Source organism: Phytophthora sojae, assembly GCF_000149755.1.
Source record: "Phytophthora sojae unplaced genomic scaffold PHYSOscaffold_4, whole genome shotgun sequence".
Lineage (NCBI taxonomy): Eukaryota > Oomycota > Peronosporomycetes > Peronosporales > Peronosporaceae > Phytophthora > Phytophthora sojae.
The window spans coordinates 254274-269258 of NW_009258118.1; the positions used below are offsets into that span (position 1 = coordinate 254274).

Below are 14985 nucleotides of genomic sequence, written 5' to 3' on the forward strand. Positions count from 1 at the left end.
ATTCTCAAATAATACCCCTTACCCGTATAGTACCCTCTAAAACGTAACCCAGTGTGTATCCCAGGGTTGCAATGTTTAGCCTTGAGAATAGGACCATAACAGGCGGCCCAGCGTTCGTTTGTATGTTAAGTCGAACAGCTACCAGCTACGTCTAGCAGATAGCGACGACAACGACGTTTGTGCGCACAACGAGCAGCAACCCCGAGCACTAAGCCCACGGCGAGTTCTGCTACGCGTCCGCGATTCCGACGACGAGATCGACGGCGCCCTTGGTTTCTCCCGTGCCGAGGCGTTAGCGTTAGTGACGGTTTGATTTGTTTGACTGCGTCAGAGCCGGCGAATTCTCAACTGAGCCGTTCCGCGTCGGCTCCACACCAGCGCCCAACGCCTCCTGCCTATCGCTCGTGCACCCATTTCGCTCGCTGGACTCTAGAGTCTAGAGCGGTTTCACGAACGCCATTTCTTTCACTCTGCTGAGCTTGGCTTCATACATGAACTATAGCGAGCGCCCATCAACCTGCTGGCGTGATTCAACGGCTCGCTGGCGACTTCGTGTGCTTCGATGTACCCACAGCTGCACTGCTCATCTTCGAACCCCAGTCTAGTGTCCGCCACACGTGCACTCTTTTGCCGCCATTCCTTACACGACTTCCCCTACATTAGAGTCTTCCACGACTCTGCCACCTCGCCACAGGCGCTCAAATTCGTTAACGCCTACCCAACGGCGACGCCTTTACATCCATTGTGGATCCAGATTTACACCCAAACCGCATGGTCCAACCTCGATCTCTAAGACATACCGACCAGTTTTGTTTCGGCGGCGACGTCGGCGAACTTCAGACACGGTTCCATGCCACTTTCGTTGTATAGCAACCGGAGGTGGTTCACGTCGACGACAACGCTTCCTGGACGCGAAGGTCTACACGACCGGTTCGTCAGTTCCATCCCGGTGATGAACGCCGTCGGTCCGTGGCTCATCAACACCATGGGCATTATCATTGAAGGCACGACGATTACGATCACCAGCTGTGCTCTCCAGCGTTGCCGGCGGTTTGTCAACGACCTCGTCTCCATCTAACTCCACCAAGATGTCGTTTGCTATCGTGACCAGGAGTTCTTCGGGATCACTACGAAACTGCTGGTCACAATCAAATCTTCATGGTCTCCGTCCTGGTCGTGGCGCCGAACTAGCAGGTTATCGTAACCAGCGGAGTCAATCACTTTACAGGTCCAATCCAACGATGTTTAAACTTCGGACCAGGCGGAGGACTGTAAAACCACGCTAAATCTCCAGGATTGAACTCGCGCCGACTTCGCACCTTGCGATTGTAAAAACGAGCTTGTTGCAGTTGCTCTTTCGCAGTAGCGCGACGTGCCGCCGATAACGCGAGCTGCATCGACTCAACCAACTTGTCATGGTATTCTTGCGCGGGACCAGCTTGTGTCACTTGATCCCGGCGGAGTAGATCATTCGGCGAGCGTAGACGTCGGCCTAGCATAAGTTCATTTGGCGTAAAGTGGGTGGTGGAGTGGACCGCCGAGTTGTAAGCGTACAGCGCGTAATCAACCCATTCATCCCAATCTTCTTGAGAATCATTTACGAAGAGGCTGACACAATCCTTCCAAGTCCGATGGAAACGCTCGACGAGGCCAACCATTTGTGGTCGGTATGGTACAGGGTTTAGTTGTTGCGCTTGTAGCAATATAGTCAATTTGTCCAGCACTTTACCCACGAGTCCAGTCGAGCTGTCGGTCAGCAGTTCACGAAATACACCAAAACGCAGAACTACATTCTTCATGATGACATTTGCCACACTCTCAGCTGTGTGGTTCTCGACGACAGCAGCAACGGCGTATCGGGTGACATACTCGATAGCTGCAATGACATAGCGATTTCCTCGCGTGCTAATCGGGAACGAACCGGCGATATCCAGAGCCCAGCGATCTCCCACATCACCGCCCTTCATACTTCTTAGTGGAGGAATAACTTGTCTCGGTTTCACTGCGGAGGCTCCACAAATGCTCCGGCAGATATCAGAGCGTTCTTTCCATTCCAGCCTTGGAGGGCTGCGGGTGCTCCCACATCTCCGAGTAAGAGATGAGGTAGAAGAGAAGCGGGGAGTAGAAGGCGTCGTCTTGGGATGATGCAGTAACAAACGCGTTGAAGTATAAAATGAACTGGCTCAAGACGTCGGCGTGCTTGGCCTCACAGCGATTCATGCGGTAAACAACTGGTGGGATGAGTTTCCGTAGCTCTCCATACTGCCGAGTGTGAGCGTCAACGTGGAATTCGTGGGCCTGTCCCCGGACCAGATTAGACCAACTTGACCAGATGGGACCAGTTTAGACCAGATGCCTGTCCCGGTACATGTCCCGGTAGGCCCACGATGTCATGGGGGTGACAACCCCTTTTTATCTAGAAATTTGTAGTGAAAGGTTTTGCTTAAAGCTTCCACAAAACCGAAGAGGCGGCGAAGAGCACCAAGGAGATCGGAGCTGCAGGACGCCAAGCTGCACCACCACGAGGGAGTAGACGCGACGATGGCCTGCCAACACCGCGGCATGCCGACTAGCATGATGGTTGAAGGCTCCCGGTGCCCATGACGGTGGTGATCATCGAGTCCGTGGCACCTAAACTTGGCAAAGCGAGAAAAAAAAACTCTCAAGACACCTCGCTGAATGTACGCATACAATGCCATTCATCCTGTTAATTTACGTATCTTACGTATGAGTGAGTGCGTCAATCTAGCGCCGTGATAACGAGGTGATCCGAGCGTTCCCAGCAACATGCCAAGTCGCTGAACGGCATGGCGCCGCAGCCACCGAGGACTTCAGCACGTTCGAGTCGCTCATGGACTTCAACACGAGTGGTGCGCCGTTGACGGCCAAGGAGGGCGCTTCGTGGCGGGCGAGCAGTTCTACAATCACGAGATGTACGGCAGTCTGCGCAAGGGTGGTGCCGTCGACTTGTTGTCCATGGAGTGTCTGGGCCTCGTGGCCGCCATCTTCACGCCCATGCTGTCGTACCAGGTGCTGGTCGTGCAGGCGCAGCTCATGTACAACACGCAGCTGGGATTGGTCTCGTCGCAGATCGTGGCGGTGGAGCGTCTCATCCAGATGCCAGTGGCACCGAGTTTCCTCGTGGGGCTGCTCTTCGATTGCTACCCGATCATGGGGCTCCGGTGCAAGGGCTACATGATCTTCGGCTGCATCTTCAACGCCGTCGCGGTGTTCAGAATCGCTGGTGTGAGTGCGTCTTTGGGTGCTGATTCGACAAGTAACAGCATGGTCATCCTGGCGCTCGTGCTCGTGGCGCTGTCCAGCGTAGGCTGCATCATCACTTACTCTGCGTGCACACGCGCGTGATCAAGTACTCGCAGCGCGACCGCGGCGCCATCCCGGCGTCGTACTTGATTTTCCGCCGATTCGTGTTCATCTTCACGTCGGTGCTGTTGTTCCTGGCGCTGGTCACGGGCTCGGAGCCGTCACCAAGGTGCTGACACGCTACACAAGCAGGAGGAGTCGATTCTGGGCTGGTACCGGCGTAGCATCCGCGACTTGCAGTACGAGAAGCTGGGGAGCGGCATCTGCTTTGAGGTGGCGGACGAGGAGGTCAAGAAGGCCTAGCACCACGTGCTGGTCGAGCATCACCCGGACATGACGGCAAGACTGAGAACGATCCCAACTACCTAACCCTGCAGAAGGCGTACAGAAGAAGCGCGCGTACAAGCCGAATTGCGGCTTCAATGACTCCTCAATCCGCTGCTTCGCAACTTCCGGACCGCGCTGTATAGCCTCGCGGATCTTCTGTTGGATCGTCACCAGCTGATTGAGTTCACGCTCGAGCCGCAGACGCCCAACCAAAACGCTACAAATGAACCTAGACACAGCATACTACGTCTATTAGCTAGATACTTCCCGTCGAGACTCGCATTCACTTTCACTACTCCGCAGCTTTACTCATAAGGGCATAAGTGAATCTCATGATAGACTCCTCAAGTTCTCGGTCACGCTAACAAAAACTCTAAACTCACGCGGCGGCGGCCTCCGCAACCCTGCGGGCTGCGGATGCCGGCCGAATACCGGTCAAGCCACGTGGCCGAAGGTAAAATCTCGCCGAATTTAGCCACGTCCTGCAAAAGCGTCGCACACGTCGAGTTTGGGTCCTTGTCAAAGTCTGACACCAAGTCTTGAAGCGTCTTCGGCAGCGTGTTTGGCTTATTGAAGTAGGTGCTACAGGTGGCGTATTGGGCGCAGAGCTCCAGGAACCGATCGCCCACGATACCGAAATCCACGTCACGTTTGGACATGTAGAAAAACTCGTTCGCTGGGGCCCCTGATGTTGCTGCGATACCGTCCAAGACGTACCCCGTCACCTTAGGAGGGGCCAGGTGCATCACTCGTTCCACAAAAATTGTGCCATAGCTGGTGCCGTACACAATTGTATCGGCGTCATTGGTGTGCTCCGGGATGAAGGTCGCCAAGTCTGTGGCCAAGCTTGTAACCGAGAAGGCGGCAAGGTCCCCGTACTCGTATTCTACATCGTGGGCACAGGCAGGGACCTCCGACGGGTCGAAGTCTTTACCGCTCGGAGACCCTGTGGTATTCGCTTGTGCCGCGACACATTCCAGAAACGTACTGCGGCCAACACCGCGGTAGTCCATCGTATGTAGATGTTCGCTGCGCCTGCTAGCTCAGTGTGGAGAGCAAGCATCGACGGCTCCACTATGCAGATATTCAGGCTAGTAAATGGTACGCATACTGGTAGAGTGATCGAAGCGAGAGCTGTTGCAAAATACTTACACGCAGAGGAGGAAAAACCCGGACCGCCTTGTAGGAGCCAAACGTTCGTGGCCGTCTTGGCGTCGCCACTGGTTGCCGGCATGCGCTTCACGAACACGTCGGTCGTTGGGTCGGCAAACTGTGGCGTCATGAGACCGGGGTGCGAACAAACACCTTTTGGGGTGACAGCAAAACGAGATGGGGCGCCAGCAAAACCAAACGGGCGCCAGCAAACAAAAATCACGATTTTGGGGCTCCAGCAAAACGATTTGCGGACGAGAGGTGAGCAACACCTTAAAACTGGGACAAGCACCAAAAACTTGTGTCAGCACCATAAAATACGTGGGCAGCACCATATTGCACGGCACTGCACCAGACAAGTAACAGGGCAGACCAGCACATGAAACAGGCCAGCCGCCAAGCTCATTAAGCTCGGCGTTCAGCCAATCAGCGCACAGTCGCTAGAGGCAACTTGCAACGTGCCGCTGGCGGCGCAGCATTATGCAGTCCTGCACCACTGCTTCGCTGATAATCCACTATGCGGGGGCTGCACTCGCTTTATATTGGTTAGATCTGGATAATCCATACGAGGAATTAGGGAATTGGTTATTCGTCGTGCCGCAACCGGCATCCCAAGTCGCAGGGAAATACCAGCAAGATCGACTATCGGTGTTCTGCGACTCGAGCGAGCGTTTGGGGCTGCCAACAGCTAGATACATAACTTTATAGGGACCATATACACACGACGCATGCGCGCATTTCTTCTTTAGGCCTCGCGTGGGACCCTCAATGCGAGAAACTCACCACCGCTTGACTGATCATCAGACACTTACCTCCGCTATGGCATGTAAATCGACGATATTAGCTGTTACTGACCTACTAAAAAATTGAAGTAACATGGGCACGTACTAAGGCGCTTGTTGGCATTTCTTCGCATGGAATACGGCTGAGCACAACACATGCAGATGCTTCATTGAGGCGTTAGTTTTAGCTCCTTTGAGCGGAGCTGGTACGAATCGGCGCAGTTTTCACAGCCTGAGGCATCTATGAAGCTCCTGTTCTCACGCCTCATGTGACGACCGACCCAATCTACCTAGGTAGCTTGCATAAAGAAGAATTCCTCGCAAGAAAGGTAGCGCGATAAGCAAGGTTACTTCAAGTAGTTTTGTTAGGACACTTTAAGTGAGGTAGCTGCATTTTTTAAGACGACTGGGCTTACCAAAAATGTTGTGTGTCCATGGTTGAATACACGAAGCAGGGCATGAATACGTAGCTATCGCTATAACTTGCGATTTACTTTATTTCCGCGACAGCTAAGCGCTCCCTAGATTCACTGAGGCGAAGGTGATTAACCTACAGCATAGTAGCTTTAACGAATTGTGGTTTACTTTGCATACTGTTGGAATTCAAGTGTATTCAACTACTATATGGCTAGCTTTCGGACAGGATGTCGTGTGTGGCGGGGTTATGCCTTACACCAATAGCTAGATCACATGACTACAGCCTGTAGTCTCGCCGCGGCAGTTGCCACCAGCTCTTGGTCCTGCTGGCTCTGCTTGACTTCACCACGTTAGAGGCTTGTATTACAATTATGTTACACTTAGGGCTACATGTACATATGAAACAATTGGCGGGAACCCGGGTACCCATCGGGACCCCGGTTCCCCCAAAACTACCGGTACACATGTATGAGCAAATGTATTGACGTGTTGGTCTATGACCTACATAGAACGCAGCTAAAGCTCAGTAGGGGAACGGAAGGTTAATTCACCTTCGCCCTCGTCCTTTGTCTCTCCACGAAAATCCAGACGCTTGTCTTGTGCAGCGGTACAGTGCTTTCCGGTCTCATCGCTATCCTCCTGCTCATGAAAGATAAACTTGGACATGGTAAGGTATGTTATTTGGATCTATTCAGCACCTGTGGCATATTTTGAGGGTAGTCCTTCATCGACAGCACTTAGAGCATCTCCAGCGGTGGGTCTTATCCTAAGACGTAACAGGGTCTTTGAGACCACAATTTTACAGTTGAGACCCGCGCAGACCGACTTACTTCCAGCGGTGAGTTCTAAAGCGAGTCTTATAAGTCCATTCCCGCATGTGAAAATTGCATTCAGTCTTGGTGCAATCTTTTAAATACGGCGACTCTTCAGTTTTGTATGGGTGGCATTAAGATTGTGGTCTTATTTTAAGACTCGAAAGCCAATCTATAGTCCCGGTGAAGTTAAAACCTGCAATAGGACCTTCTGGTGGAAGCCTTAAGTCTCGGCCAAGTCTTAACAGCGTTACTTTTAGGATAAAACTGTGTTTGAGACCAACCGCTGGAGATGCTCTCAGGTATGAGGGTTTAACTTGCCCCGAGGGTACCAATATGGAGACCAAAAATAAAATAAATAATTCGCGATTTGGTCGGTATCATTTGCGGGAACCCGGGTTCCCGCCAATTGTTTCATATGAGCTTTAGCCTCGTACGAGCTTGGATAGCGTGAATCTAGGAGTAGGAATATCATCAGTCTGTAAGTCACTGCTGCACTAGGCCACAGTCTAAAACTACCCCTGCGCGTATCGTGCGCTTCCAGGATGCACGGGTGGGGTGTCATTCGGTTCGCGATATCCTTATCTACATGTTCCATGCGAGCAGATGGCTCCTGCTCCCATCCAAACCCTCTAGGACGCGCACTCTTAGTGTGAACGCTTCGCATTAAGTTAGCTTAAATGTTCCATGCGAGCAAATGAGTTCTGTGCTCGCCACACACCTCCCAGACGCGCGAGCGCAGTGGCAGATGCTTTGTAACATACTATCCTGTAAGGTCCATACGAGTAAATCACTTATGCGCCGGCCGTACATCTCTTAAGCCCCCTAAAGTAGTGCCTGAGGATCGAAAATACTCCTGGCGTGGTAGTCCATTAAGGAAACATAATCTAGCTCTTTGCATTTGTTGGAATACGCCGCGAGCTTAGTGATACACGCGGATATTGAGCTATTCACCTTGATTTGTAACTGATCACCACCCGCAATCCGGGCAGATTCGCATTAACTCGCGCCGGCTTAAAGTGAATCCACCCAGATTCACATTAACTCGCGCCGACTTAATGTGAATCTGGGTGGCTTCACATTACCTCGCGCCGTCTTGATGCGAATCTGGGTGAATTCACTAGTCGGCGCGAGTTAATGTGAATCTGCCCGGATTTGTAGTGATTGTGAGTTGGATTAGCTACTCAGCAGCTAGGCACGAGAACCACGGCGTACTGGGGCTGGAATGTCCGTAGGTGACTTCTGCCAGAAATAGCCGTGGGGTGGAAGGCGTGCTGCAATCAACGTCAAGGTCCTTACAGCGTTATTTTCTGGTTGCGACTAGAAACGTACCAGTGAGCACAAGTAAGTAGAACTACAACTCAACGTACAAAGTGTTGTAATTAGAATGTTCAAGACTACCGCGTGACCGCCGCAGAGTTGGCTTACAGGTCGCCCGGCAACAGTAGCTATAGCGTGACCTCATAGTTCAAAATCGCGACGAACGCGCCGCGTCCCTCGTAGAATCACAACAGCTTACAAGATTACTTGGGGTTCCTGTACAACTCACTAACAATTGAGTCAACCAGCAGAATGAATTACAGTTGATGAAACCGCTGGCACGCTCAACCCACCCGCACAAAGCTATATTACTCGTAGTGTGGACGTATTGGCTTTGGTTATGATGGAGCTGGAGGGCATATCCTTTGTCTACGGACTAAATCATGCATTTACTCACCTTTCGGCTCTATACGATAATATTTTTTTAAAGTGTAACTTAAAAGTAACCAACACGCGTTGGTGCGTGCGCTTTGACGAGCAAGACTGTAGATGCCATGGGTTACCCAAGGTATCTATGCGTAGATGCTATCATTGCTACGCGTCAACCGTTATAAGACGTTGCGATGGCAATTGAAATGGCTTCCATTCACATATTCATCACCATTTCTAACATCTGACATCGCTGCTTCACCTGAATTACTACACTAGCCGACATTGTCTCGATTACATTTATCAATGTTTCAAGACTTATGTCTAGATTAAGCACATTTCTAGCTGATACTTAATGGGTATCATCACAGCTGGGTACAGGGGTCATGACCCGAGTCACTATCAGATTTGGGACCTAGCTATGATACTTTTCTTTTTTTACCTGAACTCATTCGGGACAACACAGAAGGTCGCAATATGGGGAGGGAGTCTGGCATCTCGATCCACTCCTATGCGGCAGCAACGGCAGCTTCGGGGCAGGGGCAGCAGGCTGATGACAGTGCGGTGCAGATGCAGATAGAAGCGAGCGAACGGGCTACCCTACAGGTAACTCTAGATACGCGTCCGATCAACACGAAGAGAAAGGATGAAAGCTATCAGACTGAGTTTCAGAGTTGGTGCAGTGAAAAGCATTTCTGCGATGGAGCTACGGTCACAAAAGGGAAGCTTCACCTTTTCCTGACGGAGCAGGTGGTAGGCCGAGAATCCAAGAAGAAGAAGGGCACGTTCGTTGGCGGTTCGACTGTTTGCGGCTAAGTGAATGCAATCGTCGATCTCTACAACCAACAAGTCGCGCTGAAGATTAACTCGAATGTCCATCCCCGGTCTGCTCAAGTCAAGCAGCTGATAAAGAATGTACAAGCCCAAACAACGGAAACACAGAAAAAGAACTACCAAGATCGTGGTGTTGGTTCGTTGCTCGATGGGTATCACTCTGAGGAGCAATTCCGACAGATTTGTGACACCTTTTTCTTTTGGGCGATCTGCGTGGGCGGGCGGCGTTTCTGGTATCGCACTTTGGGTTGCTACGCGGGGAGAACGCACGTGACCTCGAGCTGGCCGACATGTTCTCTCAGGTGCTGGATGGAGAAGGATTTCAGACCTGTATCGCTCTGGTGATACTAATCCAGCACGGAAAGACAAACACGTACGGGAAGCTCCAGCACGTCGGCTATATTCGCAACAAAGATGTTCACGTATGCCCTGTTGGTGCAGTTGCGTTTTACCTATTCGAGCGCTTTCATATCGATTTGGAGCCCTTTCGTTTCTTTCGTACAGCAAAAGATTGGTATGACGTCAAGTTTTTGCGTGGTCGCACTCGTACGTTTCGTACAACACCCACAAGAAAAGATTCGAGAGTGTGTTCAATCGTCTCGGATTAACGTTTAACAACAAGACGCACATCAATAGACAGCAGGGCGTTCGGCAGCTTGAACGCTGCGATGTGGACAGCTCCCAAACTCGTAGACATGGCAGATGGGGGCAAGACACAATGGAGGGTGTATACTCAGCTCCGCTCGCACGGGAAGCTATGCGCGCCTTGTCAGGGCACCCCGTACGTTCGCGGCTGTACTATCTGGACCGAGCCTGTGTGGATCCTCCCCAAGACCTGCAGCGGAAGATTTTCCCTGATTTTGAAACATACAAGAAGAAAATATTGGATGGAGACTGGGAACAAATTTGGCAGCACGTGGATTTATCGAGTTGCTGGAGTACTTACGGATCGTCGTGCTTGAGGACGCTGCGTTCCTGTATGAGCTCCTGCCCACTACTGTTCAACAGCATGAAATATTTGGTGAACAGTTCCAGCAATACCGCTCTGAGGCACTTGCCAGGGCCAACTCAACTGAGCACCCCGTGGAGATGCAACTTCAAGTTGCAATGCCTTTACTCACGCAGCAACTAAGTACACAGCACTCCACAGTCATGGATACGATATCATCAGGTCACCGGCAACTAGTCAACTTGGTGGAACACTCGCAGCAGCAACTTACCTCGTTTCTCCAGGGCGAGGTTACTTTCCGGTTGCAACCTGTGCCGGACTCCTCGGGCAGACTCCACAGCCAGACGACAGTACGAGGTGGTGACGGAGTTGAACAATCAACTGATACCCAACAGCAGCAACAACTGACACCGCCTCTCAGCTCATCGGCTGTACCACAATACAGTATGAGTCGTCAAACATCAACGGTAACAGAGCTGTGGGTTGAATGGCATGAAGGCTTGGCCAACCGACCTTCTATTGAATATCTAGAGTCGACATTTGGGGCAAAATGGAGATCATCAGCAAAGGAACGAAGTATTTCTCGAGACGGTTGTATGCCATCAAGTACGTACGCAAGTTGGTTGAGGGGGGATGACAGCCGATGTAGCCATCGCCAAGGCTGACTCTGAACGGGGGCGTCGAAGCATAGATGGATTCTCGAAGTTACTGCGCAGCAAACAAGTTAATTAGTACCCTTCGTGTAGCATAACATCATACTAATAAAACAACTTCTTACCTGACTGGAGGCTTGAGTGTCTAAATTGAAGGGTCAATGGCTTCTCATCTTCTGGTGTCCATGTCACCGAATCCGATAATGCGTTGGTTAGCCTCCAATTAAAATTCACCGACACTAGAGGGCCTTTACACCCACCCACTTACATGCTGTGCTGCTGTGTTGCGCGCTGGGCCTGGTAAGTCGAAGTCCAGCGACTCGGGCTCAGGTAGGCTCAGCACCACAAGGTAGGTGTGCTCATACAAGAGTAGTTTGCTCTAGTCCACGTCCAGCCTCATGCTCGTGGATACATGCACACCTAGTGAGCTTGTCCTGCAGGTCGAGCGGAAGCGAGCCAAAGCTGCAGCAGCACCTGCACGAACACCTGCACGAAGTGCTATGTACGCTTTCCCTCACATACAGCAACTGAAACGTGATGGGGCACGACGATCACCTTCTTGTGGGGCTGCCGCAGCCGCTTGGTGGCTATTGGCCACGTGTCGGCGCTCGTGATGTAGAGGACGGTCCCGCTAGCAAAGCAAAATGAGGTAGGTTAGATTCATCACCACGGCTACGAAGAGAGAGCCGAAAAGAGTATGCATGCACAGCAACTCACCTTCCATAACGGACGTCGTACGCGTCGCGGGGTCGACTGGTTCTGGAAGAGTTGATGAGAAAACGCGAATGTTGAGCCAATAGGAACACAGCAATTAGGTCATGACCTGATTTTGATATTTGCCAGGTAACACGGGGTTAATGTGGTGATACCTACGAATACCATGTGTCTAGGTCATGACCTAGTCGTGACTTGGCCGCTGATACTTTGATATAGTACATCATAGCTCGTTAGTGCGTCACATCAAAGAGTTATTCCACTACGTACCAAATGCCTTATCGCATGCTGGTTCAGCCACATGATCATGTTTGCCTAGATTAAATCGTATGTACAGTATGTCCCAACGCGGCGAAGTAGTCACGTAGGCTTTTGTACCTACCGGGACGAGTTTCTGTGTTCAACAAGTACGTGTGGGCACGTAAAACGTACTAAAGTTGCCTAGTTCGGTTCTTGTTTAATAAGTTCAGCATTTCGAGGGTCAGGGAACCTCTGGTAATAGCAGGTAACTCTAGCAACTAGCAGCGGTGCGCAGTATCAGCCGACTAAATCGCAACAAACTCCAATTCAAAGACAAATCTAGCAACTAAGTCGACCGCTTGAGTTATTGTGCGTTTGGATTCAAGTTAGCTCGAGCGGATTCAGGTTAACTCGAGTACTCGAGTTATTGTGAATCTTTTCCTGTGGATTCAACATAACTCGAGCGCTCGAGTTGTTGTGAATCTGGTCAAGTTAATATGAATCCACTCGAGCTAAATTGAATCCCGATGCACTCGAAAGTGACTATCAAGCAGTTGGTTTAATCTGCGTTCTAAATGCAAGTTTACTTTGCAGAACAACTTACGCTGCATTGAATGCGTGTAGACAAGGGGTGTTGCTTGAGGCTGGGAGGACAAAGGTGGAGTAATGGGAGATAATGAATTATTGTACTCATTCCTTCTGTTCCAGTAGCCGTTCTCGCCAAACTCATTAACCACTTGACTGTGTAGATGTTGGGTCGAGCAAATATAAAAAAAATCTGACGTTATGGAAATCCTTCATTTGCAATTCGCCCACGAGGTTTAGCCAAATGAAATTCAAGTTATCGTAAGTTTAAAAATCGTGAATCCTACTGGACTCGATGTAGTTTGGCTACTACGAGACTCCCAACCAAGATCGATCAAGCCGACGTCGTTGCCATGAAGCCACGTGAACTCGAAAGTGTAGTCCGTGCCTATCGAAACACAACGTATATACCGTTAGTTAAGCAACCAAACCTAAACCAATGATGGTGCAGTACGCCGTACCGAAGTGCTGGAGGGAGATCTACTCACGCGTCATACGCGTGAGTGAGGAAGTCGCGATGGAGCGGGCGCGAGCTTCTCAAACGTGAGGTCACTCTCGAAGTTATCGAAGGGACACAGATGAAGTGCACCTTTGCCAGCAAAACGCGCGGAATGTGAATATGGAGACGCTGCGCCCCACTTCCTATTTCCTACGTTACCGACAGCTTACTAGCATTATAGTTTCAACCACATCAGTTTCAGACGCATATTTCCTCTTTCAGCTTCTTCTTCTTCCAGCTTCAGGGACCTCCACCAGAGCAGCTTCACGAACAGCGCTTCTTCTTTGGACCGCCATTGGCATCTGGCGCCTTCTGCGATTCGTTTCCCCCGTGGCCATGCGCCACGCAGCTCATAGTCGTCGGGGGCAGTTGTGAATACACGTACGGGCAGTCTGCAACTCCCATCCAGCAGGAATAGCAGGGTCAAGTACCACTTTAGTTGCCGAACTGATCCCAATGGCAACGTCGTCGTAAGTGTTGACTTTCAACGGCTAGAACGTGAAGCTGTAGTAGGAAGTAGGAACGTCTGTAGTTGGAGCTGGCGTAGCATATTTGTAGCAAAGACAGCAAGCAAAAGATAAAGACAGCAATGCAGTCGCAGCATGCAATCTGTGTTGTCTGGTTTCTTAGAGTCTCCGGTCTCATTTACGTATGGATGGTGTGTCACAATGCTGATGTCGTCGGAATGTTTTCTGTGGTACGAGCAACTTTTTTTGGACGAATTAATGTCTGTGAGGCTCTCCATGCAGCTCTTCTACACTCCACGACAAAAAGATATGGACACCACCAAAAGTGGCTGTAACTTCGTCAATTTTTATCGTTTTAAGGTGCGGTTTGGACTAGAGTTGCAGAACACGCTGATAAAGATCTGCACGTTGCTAACACGCGCGCTTTTGCGCTTCTTCAGGTAGCTCACATACAAATCACTGGTTCTGCCCAGGTGACAAAACTTATGGACAGCTAATCCCCATACAAAATCCTATATTAACCAAAACCCCTTACAAATGATACGACTTGGACGTTGTATGGGGCGACAAAGGAACCCATGATTTCTACACTCTACCTTAGTACTGAGCCATATATCATCGACCAACAGTTTAGAATGGAGAAGACAATCGTATATCCAAGAGATAGCAGCATACAGAGCTACAAATTGGCACTAAACTAGGATGCAACTGAATGTGCCTCGCAAATCATCAGATAATACATGGTAGCCACCACTCGAAATTTCAGTCGCTTACTACTTGCTCAGTTTTGTGCGATGGTCGATGTATTTATTACAGGTTACTAAACACACCTTCTAGTACACGATAATACCATCAGATCTTTGTCCAACGTCGCGAGTATCGCCGTGAGGCTGGTTCCTTTGTCGCCCCATACAACGTCCAAGTCGTATCATTTGTAAGGGGTTTTGGTTAATATAGGATTTTGTATGGGGATTAGCTGTCCATAAGTTTTGTCACCTGGGCAGAACCAGTGATTTGTATGTGAGCTACCTGAAGAAGCGCAAAAGCGCGCGTTATAGCAACGTGCAGATCTTTATCAGCGTGTTCTGCAACTCTAGTCCAAACCGCACCTTAAAACGATAAAAATTGACGAAGTTACAGCCACTTTTGGTGGTGTCCATATCTTTTTGTCGTGGAGTGTAGCTGTCCTCCCAGGATAATTAATACTGGTACACTGACTACCGTAATTAGTCTCACTCAGACTATTTTGTGTGATCACACAAATTAGAGTGGCTAAATACGAAGCTAACGTTAGACTAATTTAGGTATGGAGCAAATAGTCACACTCAGACTAATTATGACATCACCTAAAATAGTATCACAAGACAAGTCAAGATATCTCTGCAGACTGGAGTAATTGGAAAAAAACGGCGTTGTACATTCTTTGAGTTAAGCGATGAAGGAGCCATTGACTAAATGATATCGACAAATTGGATTGTATCGCACGAGGGGACCAAAAAAGCAACCCCTGATTTTCTAGATAAGCGAGTAAAGGCAGCAAT

General features: G+C 50.1%; 1 protein-coding gene across 1 annotated transcript; it reads right to left on the reverse strand.

Annotated features, from left to right (window-relative positions):
* Window positions 1-2034: 2034 nt before the first annotated feature.
* Window positions 2035-4664, reverse strand: PHYSODRAFT_501154 (hypothetical protein; the record flags this gene model as incomplete). Its single annotated transcript, XM_009527278.1, has 2 exons — window positions 2035-2255; window positions 4055-4664. 2 exons carry the CDS (start codon window positions 4662-4664, stop codon window positions 2035-2037), a joined length of 831 nt encoding a protein of 276 aa, XP_009525573.1.
* Between the last annotated feature and the right edge of the window lie 10321 nt (window positions 4665-14985).